Source organism: Crocodylus porosus, unplaced genomic scaffold, assembly GCF_001723895.1.
Source record: "Crocodylus porosus isolate Cpor-Errol unplaced genomic scaffold, CroPor_comp1, whole genome shotgun sequence".
In the NCBI taxonomy this organism is placed as follows: domain Eukaryota; kingdom Metazoa; phylum Chordata; order Crocodylia; family Crocodylidae; genus Crocodylus; species Crocodylus porosus.
In genome coordinates, this window is record NW_017728949.1 from 25007137 (window position 1) to 25029447 (window position 22311).

The 22311-nt window shown below is 41.2% G+C and overlaps 2 protein-coding genes across 3 annotated transcripts in view; one reads left to right on the forward strand and one right to left on the reverse strand.

Annotated features, from left to right (window-relative positions):
• Window positions 1-4317, reverse strand: part of LOC109322733 (baculoviral IAP repeat-containing protein 5.1-like) — a 5011-nt gene extending 694 nt beyond the window's left edge. The window contains exons 1-3 of the mRNA XM_019553884.1: window positions 4129-4317; window positions 1835-1944; window positions 1154-1271 (exon numbers count right to left, since the gene is read on the reverse strand). Of these exons, the coding sequence (XP_019409429.1) occupies window positions 1154-1271; window positions 1835-1944; window positions 4129-4266 (366 nt within the window). The 5' untranslated portion in view covers window positions 4267-4317. The remainder of the gene's footprint in view (window positions 1-1153; window positions 1272-1834; window positions 1945-4128) is intronic.
• Window positions 1-22311, forward strand: part of DNAH7 (dynein axonemal heavy chain 7) — a 226155-nt gene that overhangs the window by 197928 nt on the left and 5916 nt on the right. For both annotated transcript variants that reach the window (XM_019553881.1, XM_019553882.1), the window contains 7 exons: window positions 5628-5804; window positions 8433-8594; window positions 9622-9822; window positions 10881-11042; window positions 13963-14148; window positions 15699-15836; window positions 17864-18094. In XM_019553881.1, the coding sequence (XP_019409426.1) occupies window positions 5628-5804; window positions 8433-8594; window positions 9622-9822; window positions 10881-11042; window positions 13963-14148; window positions 15699-15836; window positions 17864-18094 (1257 nt within the window). The remainder of the gene's footprint in view (window positions 1-5627; window positions 5805-8432; window positions 8595-9621; window positions 9823-10880; window positions 11043-13962; window positions 14149-15698; window positions 15837-17863; window positions 18095-22311) is intronic.

Sequence of the window (22311 nt, forward strand, 5' to 3'; positions counted from 1 at the left end):
AACAACCAACCCCCCCAAAGTGTAGATTCCAAAAGAAATGTTAGAAGTATTAAGATTCCTGGTGAGCTGCCACACCCAGCCCTGGGAACACCAACCTTTTCTAGGCTTCTAGAAGGTCTGCATCAGGACACGTACATAATTATTTAATACAGTCCAGGCTGAGGCTTTTTATATCTGGGCCCTTGAAGCTCCAGAAGCTAGGTCTACCTCGAGCTTGCTTGCCCAGGGGGCAAGCAGGCAATGTCTAATTGCTCAGGCTCCACATAAAATATGGCTGGAGAAGGAGCAAGTACTGTTGTTGCTTGCCTTTTTAATCAAGAGCTTCCTAAGCACCATGCTATGGGATATTCTGAAACAGCAGCATGCTCCATGCAAAGTGGAAGAGACTTTCAGGAGGGATTGAGACCAATGTAGATATTCACTGGGTCAAACCATTCTTCTAAAATGCAGGAGAGATAAAGGTTTGATTTCCTCCGTCTTAAGGAGATTTGACTATCAGGTGGGGGATCTGGATTCAGTGCTCTAACCTCAACTATTGGGTAAGCAGGCCCCTTTTCATCGTTGAACATACCAATACCTTCTTGGTTTTTAAAAGAAAGGAGATTGTGTGACAAGTTTTAATTCCAATTCTAACTCTCAGAGAGGGCTTAGAGCAGAGTCCAAAGTTGAAGAAAGTATCTTCCTGCAGTCCAGAATAAGGTGCTTAAGTTATGGTTAGTGGCTGGGATTTAACATACATTTCTCAGCATTTTCCATTGGCTGATTTTGGGACTCACTTTTGTGGTTCCATTCAAAGGCACTTACCTCCCCACAATGCATTGTTGCATACATAGTTTTCCCATACTTGGATATTACATGAAGTGCTGCAAAGCTGAGTGTTCTACCATCTGATCCTTACCTAGGCCTTAAAATAATCACCCAAGAGGATGAGATGTAGAACTTCTAGATCTAGAATTGCCCATTTTTCTCTGCTTACTGTGTTACAGCAGGGGCAAAAGGTAGGCTTTATTTTTATATCAAAATGTATATTTAGCTGGGCCTGGTGTTTGATGAGTTATCAGTTCACATGGATACCCCCCTTGCATTTTGAGGCTCTCAGTCTCAGTTTAAGCTAAAGCAATAGATTTAAAATAGTTTAAACACAAGCTCTTACAAGGAAAGTCCTCAGTCGGTCCATCTCCAACAGGTAATACTCCTCCACTGTTAGATCATCAAAGCTCTTAGTTAGGGATAAGAAACCACAATTGCTAGGGCGTTTGGTATGTTCCAACCTGCAGTATGAATACATTGTAAGAATTTCATTCTGTGGATATTTGATCTCAGTATTAGAGAGAGGACAAAAGCAACTCTACCACAGATTCCCTTTCAGTTCATCTCCAATCCAAAGAATATGGAACATGTTATAAGACTTAGAAAAACTCTGGGCTCCTCTGTCCATTTCCTTTTTGTCCTAAAGTAGCACAGATCAAAGTCTTGTTCCCTTCCCCTCCCCCTTTGCCATCTCTTAATTAGACTTGTGATTTTTTTCTTCTTTTTGGAGGGTCTTGGAGGAAGAGATAAAATGGGAGATTCTTATATGTAAATTTATGTTGCTCACTTCAGACACACAGCAGCTACATTTACTGCTGTCATTTTAAGTTATTCATGTAAATCTTTTTTTTTTTTTTTTTTTGGCCAGAGTGAATGTTTCACAATAATTAAGAGAGACATGTGCACCATTAATTAAAGAGCTGGTATTGGACTTTAAGATTAGACAGGCTGAAAAACTTTGCCATTGTTCTTCCATTCTTAATAGTTTCGTAATATAAAGGTATGAAGAAGAATATGGCCATACCATGGATCATCATTTGGCTCCCAGCCCTCCAGTTCGATCAGGCAAAAAAAGCACTTTGCTACATCTGGTTCGTTTTCATTTGGACAGTGGATAAAACCAGCCTTGGCCATCTGCAGAGGAAAATTAGTTTAGTGACATGTAGGGCCCAGATGTAATGTGTCCATTACAAGTGTAAGTGACAGTAAATCCCACCCTAAAGAGCTTACAATCCCAGGTCTTGCACTTCATGAAGAAAGACTGGCACAATAGGAATTAAAATAGTAGGTAAGTATATCAAGCAGTCTTTAAATGAGGAAAAACAGCTTAGGATCTACATACAGCTAGAAGTGGCAAGTCCTGGATACCAGTCTCTGCTCCCAGGTTTATTTGATAATTATTTGCTGTTAAATGCCTAAACACCTGGAAGAGTACAGAATGAAACCCAGAACTTTCTTGTCCCAGGTAAGTACCCTAACCTAATGAGCGTAGCCTTTCTGTACTGTGGCCCAACTCTGCCAGGAAAAGTAAACAGTAGTTTGAGGTTAGCATAAAGTTTTCAGTTAAGTCAGTCTCCTGGAAGTTGGAAAATACAAGTTCCCTTGGCTATAAACTAGCCCTTGCAAGTTCTTGAATACCTGCTTTAGTCACTAAGCTATTATGTAAAAGATGAGCAGTAACAGCCTTACCATCACCACTTCAAGGAGTGAAAGTGAGCCTGCTGCCATTCCTTGAAAGAACAGTGGGCACCTACCTACTTTCAGGAGAGGATTCAAGACTCTGGACCCTGAGTGGGTTGAGGTGCCTCAGTCCTAGGAAAGCAGCTGGAGCTCAGAGGCATCCTAGTGGTTACTATTTGCTGCTAACAAGATTTAAGCAGCTCCCTGCAGGGTTTAGTTTCTCTGAGGCCCCTAACTCTTTTCATGGACTACACTGAAAACTTAGAAGCATAACTGGGTTTGATTTCATTCCAGGTATCAGGGACCTAAAATGCAGGTGTTGCAGTACCCAACCAGTAGGATCCTAGGACCTTATCTGGCTCTAGTCCACAGTATACCGAGACAAACAAACAAACAAACAAACAAACAAACAAACAAACAATCTCCTGCAAATATAGTTACTATGCCTAGGCAAATCTACAATTCAGGGAGGAAAGAGAAAGTTAAAGCAATTTGTAGTTCTTACTATGCTAAAATTGCTTCTAAGTGAGTTTCCCAGACCATTACACTTAACAGGGTAGTTTCCAGAAAAGTAATGTTACATCCCAGCAGTGGGTACAGTACAGCTGGGATAGGCATTACTAGGAAATCTTTGGAGAATTAAAAAGTGTTCAAGGCTCTTCTAGAAGAAACTTTGTTATAAATCACAAGCAAGTTCCATCTTTGAGGCTACACAGAAGAAAGTACAATTATTCATGGTCTGAGGAACCATGCTGCTGGTCAAACTTCTGACACCTGATTACATGTGTTTTATTCCCAATTCCTTCACACCTCGTCAGATAACGCCTTCAAGTGTGCTTTATCTGAGGCACAGTCCTAGAGATGTAGAACTTATAAATATCAATTTAAAGCATTGAGTCATAATAGCTTACCATTTTATAGCATTGCCGGTGTTCAGAACATTATATGTACATTAATATTAAATGATTCAGTTTTGTGAAGTTAAGAAGTAGTGCTTGAATGCCTATAATAAATCGGTCTGACATTTTATCCACATAGCATTTTCCTCTATTGTAGGAAAAGTGATATAGTGAATAATGACTAAAGTTTGAGATTTTCCAATACTGGGGAATGCATAGAAACCCCCCCTCCCTCTGCCTTTATAGCCTCAAATTAGCATATTGCCATAGTTCTGAGTAACACAAGCATATACACAGATAGCCATTTCAATAGCATGCCACTTGAAATATAAGTCATTTAACGCTTTAGATTGCAAAACAAAAAGTTAACCTACAAGTACCATGGACTTCATATATTAGAGGAAAAAAATTTTCTTTATCTTTTTATGCTTTGTAAGTTAGACTTCCTTTCAAAGTATACTAGAAAAAAAAAAAAAAAGTCACTCATTTATATTCGACAGCATATGGACAACAGTGTTAAAGCATTATTTTATTTTCTTGCCTTTAGAGGATCTATTGAAACTCCCAACTCTATTCTGACTGGCAAGTAGTTTGATAGCATAATAAGTGAAAGTAAAATCTACCAGGAAGAGTGGTAGTCAGAGTATTTGGGAGCTGTACTGGAGCTTTACATAATCTCTTACTTTTTGCCTGAAAATAGTTCTTAGCTATAGCCCAAATTAAACATTTTCAAACTTACAGTCTCAGGGGTACATTTGCAGTTTCCCATAAAAGGCCAGGTTTTGAAGGTTTTTACACGATTTGCATAATCATACATGTCCCTAAACTCAATCAAATGTTTGGATGCCAAACTAAGCTCTTTCAAGAAAGCCTCCATCTGCAAAGACTACTGTTGACTTACTATCACCCTAACCAATGCAGTAATCATGCTTTGCTCCTCCCTGTCAGATTTAAGACACTTGATTAATTAGTTATATTGCTTCCACCTGTAAATATAAGAGTGCTTTAATTAAGAAAAAACACAGGTGAGTCTATGATAAGCAACAGAATCAGGAGGGATGGGGTCAGATGGGTGTTTTTCCCCACCTCATTTGTTTCCTTCTCAGTACTCAGTTCAAGATATGTCTATTGAATGCAAAAAGCCAAATTACGTATGTCAATACAATGTAGAAGTTACAAATTTGATCATTAAAACATCAAGAAATATAAAAGTTAATACCCAAAATCTAATATTAATTCAGTATAGTTATATATAGTAAACAGTTATATATTTAACAATCTGAACATTTTCAGAAACTTAAACTTTAAATTGCTGAGTTTGATGTTCAGTTTAACCCATTAATAGAGCATTTTGAAAAGATTTTGCATTTGTCTTTTGACAGAAAAGGGGAAAATATAAGGTAAAAAAATCTAGTGCTTGTTTTTTAACTACACTGCTTCAGAGATGGGCAAAACTTCTTAGCATTGCTAGGTATGCAAATCAACAGTGCCATGAAAAATTGTGAAACTGAAAACCTGGCCATATTTTTTTCTGGGCATACCCAAAGTAAATGTTTATTATTCATATTTGTTTTCAAAATAACCACTAATGGTAGGATGCGAGTCCAAATCTATATTTAGATCCTACTTATACAGATATATATATTTAATTTTATTGAGACTGTTTGTGATATTAAAATGAAGCAGGGTCCAAGATCAAGGTCTTGTGCTTGGAGTCTGTAAGTGTTGCCTCACAGCCTGAACTCCTGTCTGCTCAAAACTGTTGACTTTGGGAGGACTCCAGTGGAGTGTAAGGGAATGCTACACAGATTCACTTTCTGGGTCAGGGTCAGTTTTGGCATCTGTGAAAGATGTTTGATTGATAGTCCTAGCAAATCAAGTCTTGTATTCATTATAGAGATAAAATAAGAACAGTAGCATTCTTGGCTTTCTACACCTGCCTGCCAATCTACTTCAACATTGACCTTTGGGGTCAAATAAAAAAGGCAATTGCTCATTATCTAGGATTCTGTTGGTCTTTTTTGCTGAGTCTTCCAACTTGGACCCTGATCCTTGTGAGATTTACATACATGGTTAACCTACTGAATTTAATAGGATTATTCCAATGCAGAATTCTAGGCAGAAGAGAAATTTGTTTGACATTTGTAGTAAAATATTAGGAAAGACATAGCTTAATGTTTAACACGTGGATACTTCATGGAATATGTTCTTTTTGTGTTTTGCATTTTGATTTTCTAGATTATCCCCATGGTGCAGGAATTTATTGTTGGTTATCTGCATCGTCCATTTATTGAGCCACCTCCATTTGATTTGTCTAAGGCATTTTCTGACAGTCACTGCTGCGCACCACTGATTTTTGTTCTGTCTCCTGGTTCTGACCCCATGGCTGCCCTACTCAAGTTTGCAGATGACCAGGTAGAATAACATTCATAAATTTACATTAAGATATCATTCTTATATGTATGAATTAATAATTTTAAAACAAAAATTGTTAAGAATGTTCAACAAAACCTATGTAGTATTTGTTCAGCTTTAAAAAAAATCACTATACCAGTTTTTATGATCCTTTTCCACATAAAGCACTAATGAATGTCAGTAGATGCTTTTGTAGGAATGAAAAGTACATGTTTAGCTCTTTGTAAGAAGTTATATGTTCAGTAATTCTTGCATCTTCTCTCTTGCTGTGATTTCAAGATTTTCTTAAATGGTTACTTTATGTAATCTCTAATGGAAAATGAAAAGATTGCATAGAGAAAGAACTTGGCTTTTACTGTATTAACTCTGTGCTATTGAGAGTGTAGGTATGTTGTAAATCTTTATTCACCCAGTTGTGTACATATACACTGCAGTTTTTAGTAGTGTTCTGAGAAGCCTTTTGCAGGTGTCTGTTTTGTGGTTCCAGATAAAATGGATGTATAGCTAGAGCGAATGGCTGGAAGAGAGGAGGTTTACTGAAATGGAATAAACAAGAAAGCTATTTGAGCTATGTTTAAAATATACCAGGCACATTTACATGAGACATCTCATGTGCAGTAGACTAATTCTGTGCATTTGCACAGCAGGCAAAAACCATACTAATGCACAGTAAAATTAGTCTACTGTGGATTAGAGTCACCTAAAATGTGTGAAACAGCACTACTGTGCGGTAGCATCAATTACAGCCATTTAATTTAGTGCTTGTGATAACATACATTTATGCATGTGTAGATATGCCCACTATAAATTAAATACATTGACATGGTGCAAATTTTCATTTCAGTATACATCCTGAGTACCCGAATGACAGTTAATAAATTGATAATCCTATAATGACCAGCTTTCTAATACATCTTAATCATGTTTTCTTTAATTATTTATGAAAATAAAATTTAAAAAGGGAAATGAATCAAGACATCATTTTTTCCCCCCAATTAAGACTAGAAAATTCAGAATCTAGTCTTCTTTTCCCTTTTCAGTGAATCCCTTCAAAGCTACATATTACAAACAGCTTTCTTCTAATGAAGATGACTGGAGGCTGCAGGAATGCCACTTCTTTTGCTGATTAGTGTTAGCTAAGCAAATGTTGTGAGGTGCACTTTTATATCAGTGGGACAATGCTGTCAATATAAGGAGGCTCTATGTTATTAGGATGATCCATGCCTAACACTTTAGTTAGTTTATTCTGGTAGTACCAATGATAAGCAAGGTGCTTTTCAGACATTTATTGACAGAAATCATAGTCCTTGCCATGAAGAGTTTAAAATTAAAGGATAATATATATCTTAATATAATGTTGTCATGTATTACATGATGTTTATTTGTCTTCAGTTTGGATATTTTAATTTTAAATGTAGGAATAGAATTTGTCTGGCAGGTTTTAAGGAGAAGCAGCAGATCATCACCAAATAGCTTTTTAAACCATACCAAATGCTTTTATAGATTTTCATGTAGCTGGTAGTGTGCAAAAAAAAAAAATCCTTGGATAGTCTTTTTCTCTCCAGTATCTCTTTTCCAATGCCTGCTCTATTACTATAAAAGGCTATCTCTCTGGGTCTCTTCCACTAAACCATTTGTTTCAGCTAATCTCTGTTTGGCTCACCCCCTTGCCTGCTTTGGCTCTCAAGTTTCCTTTTTCTTGTCAACAGCAGGATCAAGAAAGAAGGTTCACATAGTTAGACCCATTCATATGGATTCAGAAAACCTGCTGCCTTAAAAAGGTTTTAGTTTCTTTGTTAAAACTCCAAGGAGGCCATCCTCAAAACAAATGAAAGAATAAGGTCTAACACCAATAAAATACTTTAGTACTGTAAGTGCCTGAATCCCAATTGGTTTTGGCTAGTAAGTAGGTAGGTGCTGAGTTGCTCTGTTTACTGTAGTTCTGGACATGTGCAGAGTCCAGGAACATAAGGAATTTGCAAGTCAAATAGGAAAGTGTCTGCTCAGTTGAGGTATCACCTAGGTTAGAGGGCTGATTTGGATCATAGTTTTGGATTTATAGGGCATGTCTACATGTCAGTGTACAGTGACATTGCTATGGTGCCATGCTTTAGTATTTCCTTTTGGAAGTACTAAAGCACAGCGCAGTATGGGCAGTTACCACTCCATACATGCGGTACATGGGTTGATTTCACTGGTATGTCACCGTAGCAGTGCACTATACCCGAGGAATGTGCCCCTACAGCAACATAGTTGGTGATCATGTGTAGACATGTGTGATCACTGTGTTGCCATCGTGCACTGTACAGTGATGTAGCACATCACTACATCTCCGCAGGGCAATGTGTAGACGTGTTCATAGACCTCAAATCTTTTTTAGGCACCGAGGTCCTTTTTGGCGGGATGTTTCTAAAATGAGAGATGCTTTCTTATTGAAGCATTGTGTAGAGTGTTTCTGTAGTTTAGAAATGTATTTAATGAATGTATTTTATTGAATTAGCTTGAATTCAATGTTTGTTTTTTCTTGTTTTATAAAAAATGTGAATGTAAATTATACCAGAGTGTTCAGTGTGTTTCTGTGAATCTGTGTAATATTTTCGTAATTTTAAAATCTGTGTGTATTTGCAGGGATATGGGGGCTCAAAGCTTAGCTCCCTGTCACTTGGCCAAGGCCAAGGTCCCATAGCCATGAAAATGATAGAGAAGGCAGTGAAGGAAGGCAGCTGGGTAGTTCTTCAAAACTGTCACCTAGCAACCTCATGGATGCCAACTCTGGAAAAAGTCTGTGAGGTATAACTCAGTTGTATTTTCTTTTAGTAAAACTTAAGGACTAACTCTCAGGTCTTCTTTGCGTATAAAAAGGCCAAAAAGCCAACTTAACCTACTTCTTGAGTGTTCCTTCTCCATAAGGGGAATCTTCATAGTGGTGGTTCTGTAGCAGTCTTTTCTTCCTGCTTCTGATGCATGAAGTGTTTTTTAAACAAAGAGTGTGGAGCTCAGATATCCTTATGCTTGGTAATGCTGTACTGTTGGAATGGCCACTGGTTGTAATAGACAGCAGCCTTACAGCTACTGTTGGCCTCCTCCAATCGCAGCTGAGGACATATGGTCCCTGGTGTTGAAAGTTGAATATTAGTATTCTTGTAAAAAACAAAATGAAACAATGTTTTTTACTCATTGGTAAATAGAATCCCCTTCTAAAGATACAGAAGGAAATAAGGAGATTTCCTGTAAGCCTTGGCCCCAGCCTGGCAAAATTTATATTTATGGTTAAGGTTAAATAGGTATAGATTTTTGGAGATTGGGATTCTGAGGAGTTTTGCACTTTCTAATTGACACAACTGTAAAAGGGTATGAGTGGGTCTTTTTCTTGCAGACTAACAAAGTGCATAGCTCTACCATGAGTTTTGAATTGTTATTCTTATTCTTACAGTTTTATTATGACAAGTTTGAATTTGAATTGATTATTTTATTAATAAAGGCAGTATAGTTTTTTTTATATATTCTTTCTGTACTGTCTTTGCTCATACGTTCCTCCAAAATTGACTTTCACATTGAGATAATTCCTGGAAAATTTTTGCTTATATTCCCAAAGATTCAGACAGGTCTGAGTAAAGTAGAGCAGCTTTATAATGGAAATTTCCATGTATGACTGTGGTTCCAATTGTAATTATACCTTAAACTAGTAATACATAAGTGTTTCATTTGTACGTTATCAGATTTTTGCAACTAGGCTTGTTTTCAAAGGCATTGGCATATGTAATATTTTATTCCTTTTGGGTTGGATTCTCCATTTTTGTGTGGTGCTTTCTTTTAGGAGTTTAATCCTGATACAACTCATCCAGATTTCCGACTTTGGCTCACCAGTTACCCATCTCCAAATTTCCCTGTGTCTGTACTTCAAAATGGAGTGAAAATGACTAATGAAGCACCAAAAGGTTTACGGGCTAATATCATCCGTTCGTATCTGATGGATCCAATCTCTGACCCTGAATTTTTCAACACTTGCAAGAAGCTTGTTAGTAATGTATTATTAGTCTTGTTATCTCACTCCTCCTGTAAAGCAGCTAAAGTGGACCTTGGTGGTTATATTCATGTGTGCTGGGTAAAAACTATCAAATTAAGTAGTCTACCTGCACTGCAATGAAGCTGGTTTTGATTATAGATTGCTGACTGCAGTGAAGTGAATTTTATTAATATTTTATTTTTATTTTACCACTATTCTCATTCCTTGCCAGCAGAGATTTTGTAGTGTGCCATTAATAATACAGCTTACTATTTAAAAGTCAAAAGCAAGTCATTTCCCAGTACAACCATGCAAAGTTGGGGAATCTGTTACAGAATATTAACTGAATCTAATGCTGTTTCTGAATTCTACCTTTCATTCAAATCATAAAACTTCTTTCCTCATTGAAATATGAGAGCAAAATGATGCATTGGTTGATTGACACAAATCATAAGACTCTTTTTTCTAAGTAAGTAGACTGGGAAACCCTCTACTCTTTTTGTAATTATTTTTTTGTGTTTTAGTACATTTGACCTAAAATTGGTTTACAATATTTTGCTATAATTAAATAATAAAGATAGTTGCATTTAACTGAAGCTGTATATCTGGCTAAATTATCTTAATTAAAATCATAGTTCTTAGCTGTAAAAGGGTTTTTAGGAATATATCACAACCAAAACACATCTGGATCTAGAAAAAGGAAAATACAGTAGGAACAATATTTTACAAAACCAGGGCTGCAAATAAAAGTGGTGGGCTGTGATCTTGCTAAAATACTATAAAAAAGTCTGTTCAACTTAATTACTTGTAGAATACTTGTAAGATTACAAAGGTACTTAAAACCATCATTTGTGATAAACCGATGGCTAAATTCTGAAATTCAGTGCTTCACAAATGATACTTTTGCAGAGGAATCCAGGCTGTTGTGGGACTGCAAAGGCAGACATTCCTTAACTCTCCATATATTATTAAGTTCCACCCTGTACCCCAATATATGGGGGCATCAGAAAGTGGAAACATTTAGAGAAGAAATTCTGTGACTTAATCATATTGTAATGTTCTGTTAAAAGGTTGAATTCAAGAAGTTGCTGTATGGCCTCTGTTTCTTCCATGCACTGGTTCAAGAAAGGCGGAAATTTGGACCACTGGGTTGGAATATTCCATATGAATTCAATGAGACTGATCTGCGAATTAGTGTACAGCAGCTGCACATATTTCTGAACCAGTATGAGGTAAAGTAATGCAAAGTATGAGGTACAGTAAAGCCAGTATGAGGTAAAGTAAAGCAAAGATACTACCCATTTTGTTCTGTGTGACATCATTAATGCATATACATTCAATAGTGGTACTTCAGAAAAACAAAGGCCTAATTGCAGCATTTATTTCTAAACATAGTAGTATTCTGGTTATAAACTTATCTTTTTGGGTGTATACAAATATCAAAAATACATCAGTGAAACTTTGCATGTCAAGTTCAACCCAGTAACTCATTTAGGGAACATTCATACAAGCAAACTAGATGTTATTCTATGCAGTGGAGTGAGTTTTGCTCCATATACTTATCTCGTTTGTTGGAACTTCCTGTATTGTATCTGAAGAGATTCTGGATTATAGCTCTTAAAGAGATGCCACCAATGGAATAATCACATTCTTATCTTCAGATGATGTATCAACTACTATTGTAACTGTATGTGACACAGCCAAGAGATCACATGGCAAGCACTTGGGCATCTGGATTATATTTCAAACTTTGATACTGACCTGTTGTATAAATTTGACTACTTTCCAACCTGTGCCCTTTTCTTTTTAACTTTGGTAGGGGCCGGGGAGGGAGAGGATGATTAGTCCTGGGCACTGAACTGGGAACTGAGTATTGTATCCAGTTCTCCCATTGACTTGTTGGGTGGCAAGTGATTTCACCTCCCCGTGCCTCAGTTTCCCCATCTGTAAAATGGATATAACAATACCTGGGTTTTAAAGTGCTTTTGGAGTTTGGGATGACAAATGCTCATGAAAAGCTATGCACTACTCTTACTATTTTATTGTAAAATAGATTAGAGAAAATCTATTTTTCCTTCATGTCTTCTTTGTTTACATTGCTTTTGACAGTATTTTTACGTAGTGTCATTTTTGCTGTATGCTTGCATTGTTTTCTTCCTTGTTTGAGTGGTCTTGATAAAGGAATTGTGGATTAAAAAAGCATATAAAACACAGGAAAAATGCAACTGCAAAACTAGAAAAAATAAGAGAGAAACTCAAGGACGGGTATCAGTATCACCTACCAAGCTTCACTAAGGGGCTGGAGCAGTGCCCTTACTTTATCAGACTAGACTCACCCCCAGCCGGGTGGTTAGGGACTTATGGTTGTGTAGTGTGAGAGATGCATTCAGATTCCCCCGCAAAATAAGGAAGACTATCCCACAAGCAAAAGGAAGGCATCTAAAAGGAATTAAAAATTAGAATTGGGGCAGGGTTGCCTACCAGCAGAGGCTTTTATGTGGACTTGGACAGAGGCTAGGTTCTTCCTAGAAACAGATTTGAAACATGGTTGAGCTCAGGTACATAGTAGGTACTGTGGGAGGATGCAGCATCTAGCTTGCTTCTGCCTATATGTAGGCACCTGGGCTAGGGACAGACATGCAAAAAGCTGGAGCCAGAACTGATTCAATCTTTGCAGGTTAGTTTAACGTGCCTAGATTGAACCAATTGGCAAGTGAGTAGACATTCCCTTTTCACTCAGGGAATGCAGGCACATGGCTCAGGCCGCAAGCCAGGGGACACTAGAGCAGCCCTTGGCTGCAGGGAAGCTGTGTTGGGGGGGCAGGGCTGGCCCTGGCAGTAGCCTGGAATGAACTGGCCGGGGGGGTGGGATTTAATTCCCCACTTCCTATCCCACCAGTATGGACCTGAGCCAGAGTCTGCCTGCTTTTCCCTCTTTCTGCTGCAGCGGTGGGGGAAGGTGCATGGCCAGACACCGGTCAGCATGGCCCCCGGAGGCAGAGGGGGCAGGGCGGGGGTTTATTCCCTCCTCTGCCCCCAGGGAACCATAGCTGGGGTCTGCCAGCCCTGACTGCCACTGCCATCAATTCCCTGTGCGGGGTGAGTGGAGGAATAAGCTCCTTCCCTGCCCCCTTTGCCAGATGCTGGAAGGAGGGGGGAAATTAACCCCCTTCTGTGCCCCCGTCACCTAAGGGGGCCATGCCAGCTGGCCTCTGGCCATGCCCCCAACCTCTGCTACTGGAGCGACGAGAGGTCAGGGACTCTGACGGGGGCATCAGCCCCTCGCATTGTTTCTGGGGAGTGCAGGCATCTTTCTGGCAGGGGGGCCATGCTGCGGGCGGGAGTGGGGTGGGGCAGTCATTGCTGCTGCAGACTGTGTGGGGTGAGCGGCAGCAGTGCTAGTGGGGGTTTAGGGGGCTATGGCCCCTTCCAAGCCCCGGTGCCTGCATCCACCTGCTGAATCTGCTCCCAGGACCCTGCCTGGCTGCTGCGTGTGTGTGTGTGGGTATGCATGCGTGGCCCAGCAGCAGTGAGGGGGGAAGGGGCCTCTTTTCCCCCAGCACACAGGCAAGCACACAGCAGTGAGGGGAGAGCAGCATGAGCAGCTTTCCCCCCATCACCAGCACCAATTAACATGTTAAAAAAATTAATACAGAAACAGATTAACATGTTAATCGTGGGTGTTATTCATGATTAATTAATAGCCCTAGTTCTGTTACGGCTTTAAACCAGTTGCTGATCCCTTAAGCTGGTTTATGTGTAACTTCTGTGCCTAGCCCTGGGGAACTTTGCTTTAGGAGTGGGGTTAGCCTGGATTGCTTTTGGGGTTTAAGCACCTAAATTCTTCTAATCCTTCAAAGCAGATCTGGATCAAACTCTAGTATGATGTATGGAAAGGTGCCATACCCTCTAAAATATAGATTAGATGGACTTGAAGTGGGTATGGTCAGACAACTGCTTATGTTCCCCCTAGTAATAGTTGAATATAGCCTAAATTTATCTTGGAGTAATATTGGTTGTACTCAGGAAGCAGAATTTCTTTAGTGATTGAGAACTGCGCAGAATAGAAGAGGTACAATGATAGATTTAGGCCTCTAGTGTAGCTATGCTAAAAAAAAAAAAAGAAAAAATTCAGATGATTTTGTGCTTCAGGAGCTGCCGTATGATGCCCTGCGCTATATGACTGGTGAATGCAATTATGGTGGCAGAGTTACTGATGACTGGGATCGGCGTACACTCCGTAGCATTCTGAACAAGTTCTACAATTCAGAAATTGTTACAGATTTAGATTATAAATTTGATGCCAGCGGCCTGTATTTTGCCCCTACTGAAGGAGATGTAAGTATTTAAAAATTATTAAATGGACAAACATAAAAAAAGACACATCATGGTCATTTTAATCATAAGTAACTTTGCTTCATGCTGCTGTTCTTACATGCCTCTTGTTTGTGTCTCACACTGTCATTCTGCCGATCCCTTGGAGAGTGACTCGTAATAAATAGGACTAACTAGAAAAGACCTGCTTCAGAAAATTGTTACTAAAAATTGTTATAAATGACACTTGTGTGCAAGTTATTCATTTCCAGAAAACCTTATCAATTGTATTAGACATAAAAACAATACAGCATAAAATACTGTAGTAGAGCAAAATAGTGGTTTAGTCTGAGGCCCTGGGAACATATTACAGAGATCTAGTTCCCTGTGTGACAAACTGTCCCCTTCTTGCTCTAGGCAAGCTGGTCCAAAGCTCTTGTTGACTTCATTGGAAGTTGTAGGAAATTACCATCTCCAAAAAAACCGCCTTTGGAAAGTTTCATATTGGTCACCCAAAATGAAGATGTTTACACTTAATGGATATTAAAGATTCAAGGTTTAAACTGAGTGTCATAATGCCTACTCTTTAACCTAGGGATAATTCATACTGCAACCAAGCTAAACTACATTGACTTTAATCTATCCTATTGTTCAGTGCAGGGGTGTGAAACTTGAGCCTCCCCAGGCTTGATCCAGATTCCAAGGCTTCCTGCAAGCTGGACTCAGACTATGGGATTTCCTGCGCAGCTCTAGAGCCTAGAAAGTTAACACTGCTGCTGCTTGCGCCCTTTTTGCCTACTGCCAATTTTAGTTGCCAGGGGTGATTAAAACTGATTCTGGTAGCAGGTAAGGGATGAGGATGCAAGCAGCATTAACTTCCTCAGTTCCAGAGCTGTGCCAAAACCACAAGAATTCACACCATTGCCACAGGTGCTCCGGGAGCTGTGGCTATGAGCCCTGCAGACTGAATGCGGTCGGGGGTGGGGGAGTTGCCCTGCAAGCCAGATGACATGCTTCCATGGACTGTGTGTGTGACACCCCTGGCTTAATGCTTATCATAATGGTATCTAAGCACTGAAATCCTGTTAGGCTAAAATCCTTGAGGGTATTTAGAATTAGTTCCCTAAATGGGATGCAAGCCCTATTGGAGTTAGGTACCCAAATGCCTTTGACATCTAGGCGTTAGTGCTTAGATGACATTTTAAGAAAGACGGGCTATAAATGTGCTGCTGTAAATAGTGAATTGCCATCACCTTAACCTTTGACAGTCTGAAGTGCTCAGATGTCATGTTGATGGGCCCAGTGTAAGAATAGAGTTCTACCCTAGAGTTGAGGCCATTGGATTTGTTAACTTGATGCTAGATGACGATGACCACTCTGGCAGGCTTGGCAGAAGGGAGATACTGTTACTGGTTAGGTGCTTGGAGTTTGGTTCTGTTTAAAACAATGCCAACTACATTAGGGGCATCTGGAATATTTTCTTTGAACCTCAACTGAAGTAGGTTGCTTTGCATTTCTTCTGGACCTTATTTGATCTTTGAATCTTTTTAATCTCCTAATATAAATCCTTTCAGTACCAAAGCTATATCGAATATACAAAGACCCTTCCACTGAACCCTTCCCCAGAGATTTTTGGGATGAATGCCAATGCTGATATTACCAAGGATCAGTCAGAAACACAGCTGTTGTTTGATAACATTCTTCTTACGCAGGTATGTAAATGACTCATGGCTGTGAATACTTTTTAGTCATCTCACAATGTACATCATTAATGGCTTTGTTATTGTTTAGCTCTATTGTACTTAATTGTTCAAAGATGTTTCATCTGGTTTCTCCATTTCTCCATTGTGGCTACAAACTTGCTATTGTACTAGTATATCTTCTGTGGAAGATAATTAATTCCTTGTAATTGCAATATACAAAATAACAAAACAAATGAATGCTGCACTTACTCAAATCTAAGATGACCCCCCCCAATAATTAGAATCTGTACATGGAAAATGTATAAATTTCTTATAATTTTCCAGGTATAGAACCTAATTACTGCAGGGTTGTCTTTAATTCATCCCTCACACCACTGTAAGCAGTGAGGAGGCAAGTGGCGTGGGGAAATCACAAAGCTTGTCCCCTGCTTTTGCCTGCCCCCCTGCTACCTACCTGCCTTCAGAGTCCCCCCAGTCTCTCCTCCCCACTTCTCCCCAGGCTCTGCTCCTCACTTCCCCTGCCCCGACAGGCTCTATTCCCTGCTTCCCACTCTTACTCTTGCGTTGGGCTGGGATGCTTCATCCCCATTCTGGCCTGAGAAACTAAGCACAGCCCCAGCACAGCCCCTGTAGTGGCCATGCAGGCTGCATGCTGCTGCTACAGGCCATACTAGGACTGTGCTCAGTGTCCCAGACTGCAGCATGCATGGAAACTGCTGGTGAGGAGCAAGGGAAAGGAGGGGATGCAGAAGGGCAGGCTGAGGAGCAGAAGCTGTGCGAGGAGAGGTTAAGGGAGAAGAGGCTTCAGGGGGCTATGGTGGGGTGCAACAGTGGGGGGGGGGGGTGGCCAGCAGTTACAGCTATGGCCGGACTCTGGGTAGGGGCTGGAGCCTGAGCTATAGCAACCATCCTCCCCACCACTGCCCTCATACTTTTCTAAGATGTCAGGCTTTCCCCCATGTTAAATGGGGGGAACCCCTTATCTTAAAATTAAGGAAATTCAGTATCAAGATGTGGAGAAGAGTTAGGTCAAAGCCCTAAGTTAACTAAGTTAGCTGTAATATTAACAAATATAACATAAAAGGCATTATTAAAGCATCTAACGTAGCATTAGAAAAGCATGTAAACAATGGATGAGTCACTAATTTAGGGCACAAACATGTGTGTGACTCTCCTCGTGATGACTTTCCTGTTAGAGGATGAGCCACAAGTCATTGCAGCATCAGAGTTTTGACAGCAATCTCTGAAGTGTCACAGAAGATGCTGAAAAACATTCCCTTTAAAGGACAAGCTGTCCATCTGTAAGAGTCTTACATATAATAAAGCATACAGCATTGTGAAAGAAATGAGCAAATTTTAATTAATCACATATGTGTGAGGTAGCATGCATTGCCACAAAAACAGTAAAAATGTTGTACTTACTTTGTTTCCTTACATTTAGTGTACAGAAAATCCTCCCTTTATTCATAAAATATTTGAACTTTGTAGTGTTAGCAGTGTAATTTTTCTTCAAAAGTTATGCCAGCACATTACAACCCTAGCTGGACTGATCACTACTAGTGTGAAAATCCCATGCTATGTTTACTGGAGTTGCCGTGAACATTGATTTAAGAGGGCACAAGATCAGCCTCTTAATCTCTCTACTTATTCCCCGACCTTTTGTGACCTAAAGAAAGCTACCCAAGAGGAATGTTACTTTGGCTTTTTGTGTTTGTGATCACTCTTTATAACCAGGTGATTTTCAGAGAAACTCCTGCTACTCCAAAACTGCAAATGACAACAGATTTAATCAGAGAAATAATGTGATGCAACACTTATTTTAGAACATCGCCGCCTACTGAATATACTTGGAGGGCATAATACTGTAACTAAACCTAAAAAATGTATTAATCCTTTTGTATGTTTTGCATTTACCTTAGAACAAATAAGGCCATCTCCATACTAATTCATTAATAATAATTTAAATGTGCTTCTCCATTTACATATTCACTGAAATTCACACGATCACTTCTTTTTCTACCTCTGGCTACTTATAGTCTCGAGCATCAGGCTCTGGTGCAAGATCAACAGATGAAATTGTTCGTGAAGTGGCAAGTGACATCCAGAGCAAACTTCCTTCAGACTTTGACATTGAGGCTGCAATGAGGAGATACCCAACCACCTACACACAAAGTATGAACACTGTACTTGTCCAAGAAATGGGGCGATTTAACAAATTGCTGCATACCATCAGAGACTCCTGCATTAACATCCAGAAAGCAATCAAGGTGAGCTTTGTCAAAACTTCAAAACAAATAATTTAGGGCTAGGTCATATGACATGTTGAGCTTTCACTTCAGTTGTACCATGCACCTCACAGGATTTAGCCATTAATCTGATGCAATATAGAGGTTCTGAAATTATTAACATATTAGTGTAAAAGCGTGTAAAAAATGACAGGCAAAAAAATAGGCTATTTGTTGTAGGGTACCACGTTTCTGTTATCCACTGTCTCATTATCAATTTGAGCTGTTCTGCCTGGTCTTCTTCTATACAACGGGCATCCATCAACATTTCCAAGTGTCTCCTCCTTCGGCTATTTCTTCAGACATGGATGATTTTCCATGCACGATGCATTTGGGTTCAATCCACCACGTGGTCCGTAAAGCATACATCTCATCATAATGACCTTTGCTCAACAGTCAATGCACTGTTGTACAATTGACTGTTTGTTTTAAAGTTCTGGTAATGCTCATTGTTTCAATTCATCATCAAGTCCCGCAAATACTCCGGACACAGTCTTCTTGGAGGCAGAATCACTTTACCCTCATGACAACAACCCCGGAACTGGCTATCTGATGGTCTTTCAGCTTGGAAGTTTAAAGAGTTACAAAATTGCCACACCATGTTTATCAATCCACAACTATGTTCCTCAGTCTTGTCTTCAGTGAACCTATTGTTTCTGCTCTTTCAGCCTGTCTTCTATTGTCAGTGCGAACCCTTTGCCTTTCCATTGCATCTCTTCTACAATGTCCTCTTTGCTCATTTGTTGCAGTTTGTCCTACTCTTGGCATTCTTTCTATATTCAATTGCTGTCTATTCTTTGCCTCACCTTGGCAAGGGTGTTATGGGTCAAAATTCAAGTAAGGGTGTTAAGGGACAATTTTTGCTTGGATACTGAGAGTACACCATAACTAATTGAACTCAATCACTGAAAGTCCAGAAAAGTGAGCGCAGATACGGTTTTTTGAGCATGACAGACAGAATGACAAAGACACAAACAAAAGAAATGATTACTTAAGATATTCAAAGAGTTGAGGTTCCAAGTGGATATATTACATGTGTGTTGAGCAACTTTAAAAGAGTAACAGAGAAATACCGTTTTGGTTTCTGCAAAGAAGCTACTTCCCCTTTGTTTTAACACTTTAAAACTTAGCATGAATGGTGAAAAGTACTTGAGCAATTTAGGAATACAGACCACTTCTAGGGCTAGCTCTACAAAGTGAATGCAGCAAGGTGCTGCAATGGTTAGGACTGCTGGGCCTAACCTGTAGGCAGCTAGCCACCAAGTAGGATTCACAACACCCAAATCAGGCACCGACAGCAGAATCCCATTTTAATCACAAGCAAGCCAAGTGCCACTTACCTGTCAATTAGCTGTGTAACACACTTGGTCTTTTACATATTATTTTGATTCTGGAATTGCTGCTGTGCATCTGTGCACATTTTGCAGATGCAACTTAGCAGGTAAAAATATCAGCAGCCTCAGGTGTTGAGGCCTTTTACACCTCAAAGTGATTTAGACTCTGCCAATGCCTGTTCAGCTTCTGTCTGTGGGCAGGAAAAGTTAGTCACGCTTGAACTGCAACCAGTAGGTGTACATTGCAGGGGTGTTTGGCAGCCAGATTGTTCACAGACCTTGCCTAATCCACACACGTAAAGGCCCTTGTTAGTTTTGTTAGTCTGAGGCAGCTGTTAGGGTGAGCATCAAGTAGAACAAGCATATGTCAGCCAGTGCAGGACTGGTTCCTGAGGTGATCCCAGACACAATAGAAAACTAGGTATGGAGCAGGCTGGATGACTGGCGGGACCACAACTGGAAGACTAAGAACTAGAAGGGCATTGTGGTATGGTATCATGAGCCAAGGCTCTCTTTTCCCGTGAGTGGTGGGCTGGCTGTGGTAGCTGGCTCAGTGCTGCTGGGGTCTGGATTGTGTCACGCAGCGCGGGATTTCCTGGCACCCATCTCCACCAGGTGTTCCCGAGAGGCCTTTGCATCTGCTGTGCTCCCCACTTCTCCCCCGCTCACAGCCTTTCTTGTCTGCCCCTAGATACATTACCTTGCTCAGTTACTTTCTAGGCTGGAAGTGATGGCAGCACAGGGCCGGAGAGAACCGAGGTTGGTGATCCTGGCTGTAGGAGGCGCTACATGCGAGAGGCTAGGAGTCAGGCACCTACCCTTGCCAGCATTGCTAGCAAACTTCTGTCATGCCTCTCTGTAGGGCTACTATATGTTGCACCACAGCTACAAATAGATACTTGCTGTCATACTTTGAGGCTAGGCACTGAGCTTGCTCATTATTAGAGATGTGAGCTGATGTAGGCAAGGTTTAGGGTGGCATCCTGGGGGCAAGGTTAGATTATCATTCCAGACCTGCAGATTCCCCAAGACCAGAGTACTGTGAGCATGTGACCAGGGTGACATGCTGAGTCCTGTACTCTGTGCCAGGAAGGAGACCTGTACCAGAAATGGCCTAGTAGATGCTGGAGGTACAACTCTAGTGCATCTTTCCCAAGATGCCAGGTGTATGTGGAGCATCATGCACCTGATAAACACCTCCCAGCCAAAGCTCCCTTGATGTTCTACTTGATGCAGGCACATTTTTGGCCCACTACAGCTTGTCTCTGTTTTTTTTGGATGGCCAGTATGGACCAGCTCTGGTTTTCTGTTCACCACTCCCTCTAGAAGCAATTGTGTGCATTGGAGCTGGTGTGGAGCAGTCAGTTAATGGCCTGCAGCTCCTGGGGACTGAAGATTAGGTGATATACAGGGGCCTCACAGCGCTGGCATCCTCATCTCTGCTGCTGGATGGCTTGGTTCATGACATTACCAGCATTGTGTGCATGTCCTGGATTGCTGGCACTGGGCTGGCTGCAACCATTGCTTCGTAAGTACGTTTTGAGACTGGTCGGCCAGTTATTACACAGCATCAGATGGGTACCCCTGGCATCTGCGTGGACATGTGCCTAGACACAGAGTAGGAGATCAGCAGTGGGGCTGGGTTTGGGAGATCCACTTTTGTTTCTGATGTAATCAGCCCTGTGAAGTCAGGGAGTCATCAGTGAAGCAACCTGTAGCTGGCCGGCTGCCTGGCCCAGGAGCTTGCCAGAGCCTTTGATAGAGCGTTCTTGGCTGTTTTCAACAAGTATTACAGATAAGGAGCTGCTGTCTGTCATTAGCTGTAGAGCTGTCCTGCTACCTTGGCTGTGTTTGTAAGCTGCTTTCGGAGGACTAATTGGTGAGGCACAGCTCGGGGATGTACCGTCCACACCTCCTCCTCCCACGGGGGGGCAAGGTCATATTATCCTTACCACCTTCATGCCCCCACTCTGCCCGCCCCAACCCAAACTCACCTTTGAAATGGCTGACTTACAGGTATCCCTGTGGCTACGTGCAGCTGCTTTATGTGAGACAAGGTGTGGCAGGCCTTGCTTTGCCAGGGTATGGGAGTCCCACTGGCCTGTCTTTCAGCATTAGTGTCCCTGGGTGTTTTGAGAGACTGCCCGAAGCAGAGGAAAAAGATGGTGGTGGGGCAGGGAGGGAACAGCCTTGAGTGGCCTGCGTGCTACCATACTGAAAAGAAGCACCATAGAAGTCAGACATGGCTCCTGGTGAAGGATGCCAGGGATCCTCCTCCTCCTCACAGTGCAGTGTGCGCGGCACAGTACAATGACCCACTGATGGTAGCTACAGCCAACCGCCATCATTCCTTTGGCAGATTTAGGTGGAGGGCCAAAGGCAGGTCTTTCAGGACAAAGACCAGGGTAGGTGACTCATAGACAGTGACCCTACCTTTCCACTCTCTGAGCCTCTAGGACAGAAGCCAAGTTTGATATGGTCAGGGCTGAGACTGAGGGCACCTCTGCCAGAATGTGTATAGGCTAGGGCCTTCCCTCCTGCTAAGTCTGTGGGGAAGCAAGAGACGTATGCTATAGCTCTGTGTGTGGGGCACTGCTGCCTCTCACCCCCACCAGTTCACTGCATCCGTACCATCCTCTTGGCAGTAACTCAGCTATTGGGAGAGGTCACGTGGTGCTGCTGTGAGCCCAGAATGAGAATTTTAAAATACTGTCCTCTGTACTGGGAGAGCGCAGTTGACGCCCAGTGCCACCGTCGGTGCAGAACTGTTCCCCTGTGGTAGCGTGGGAAGAGAGCTAGTAGCGGTCCAGATGGGGTGGAGGTGCACCCATGGGGATGTGTCCTGGTGGTGCACAGAGGCCAGTG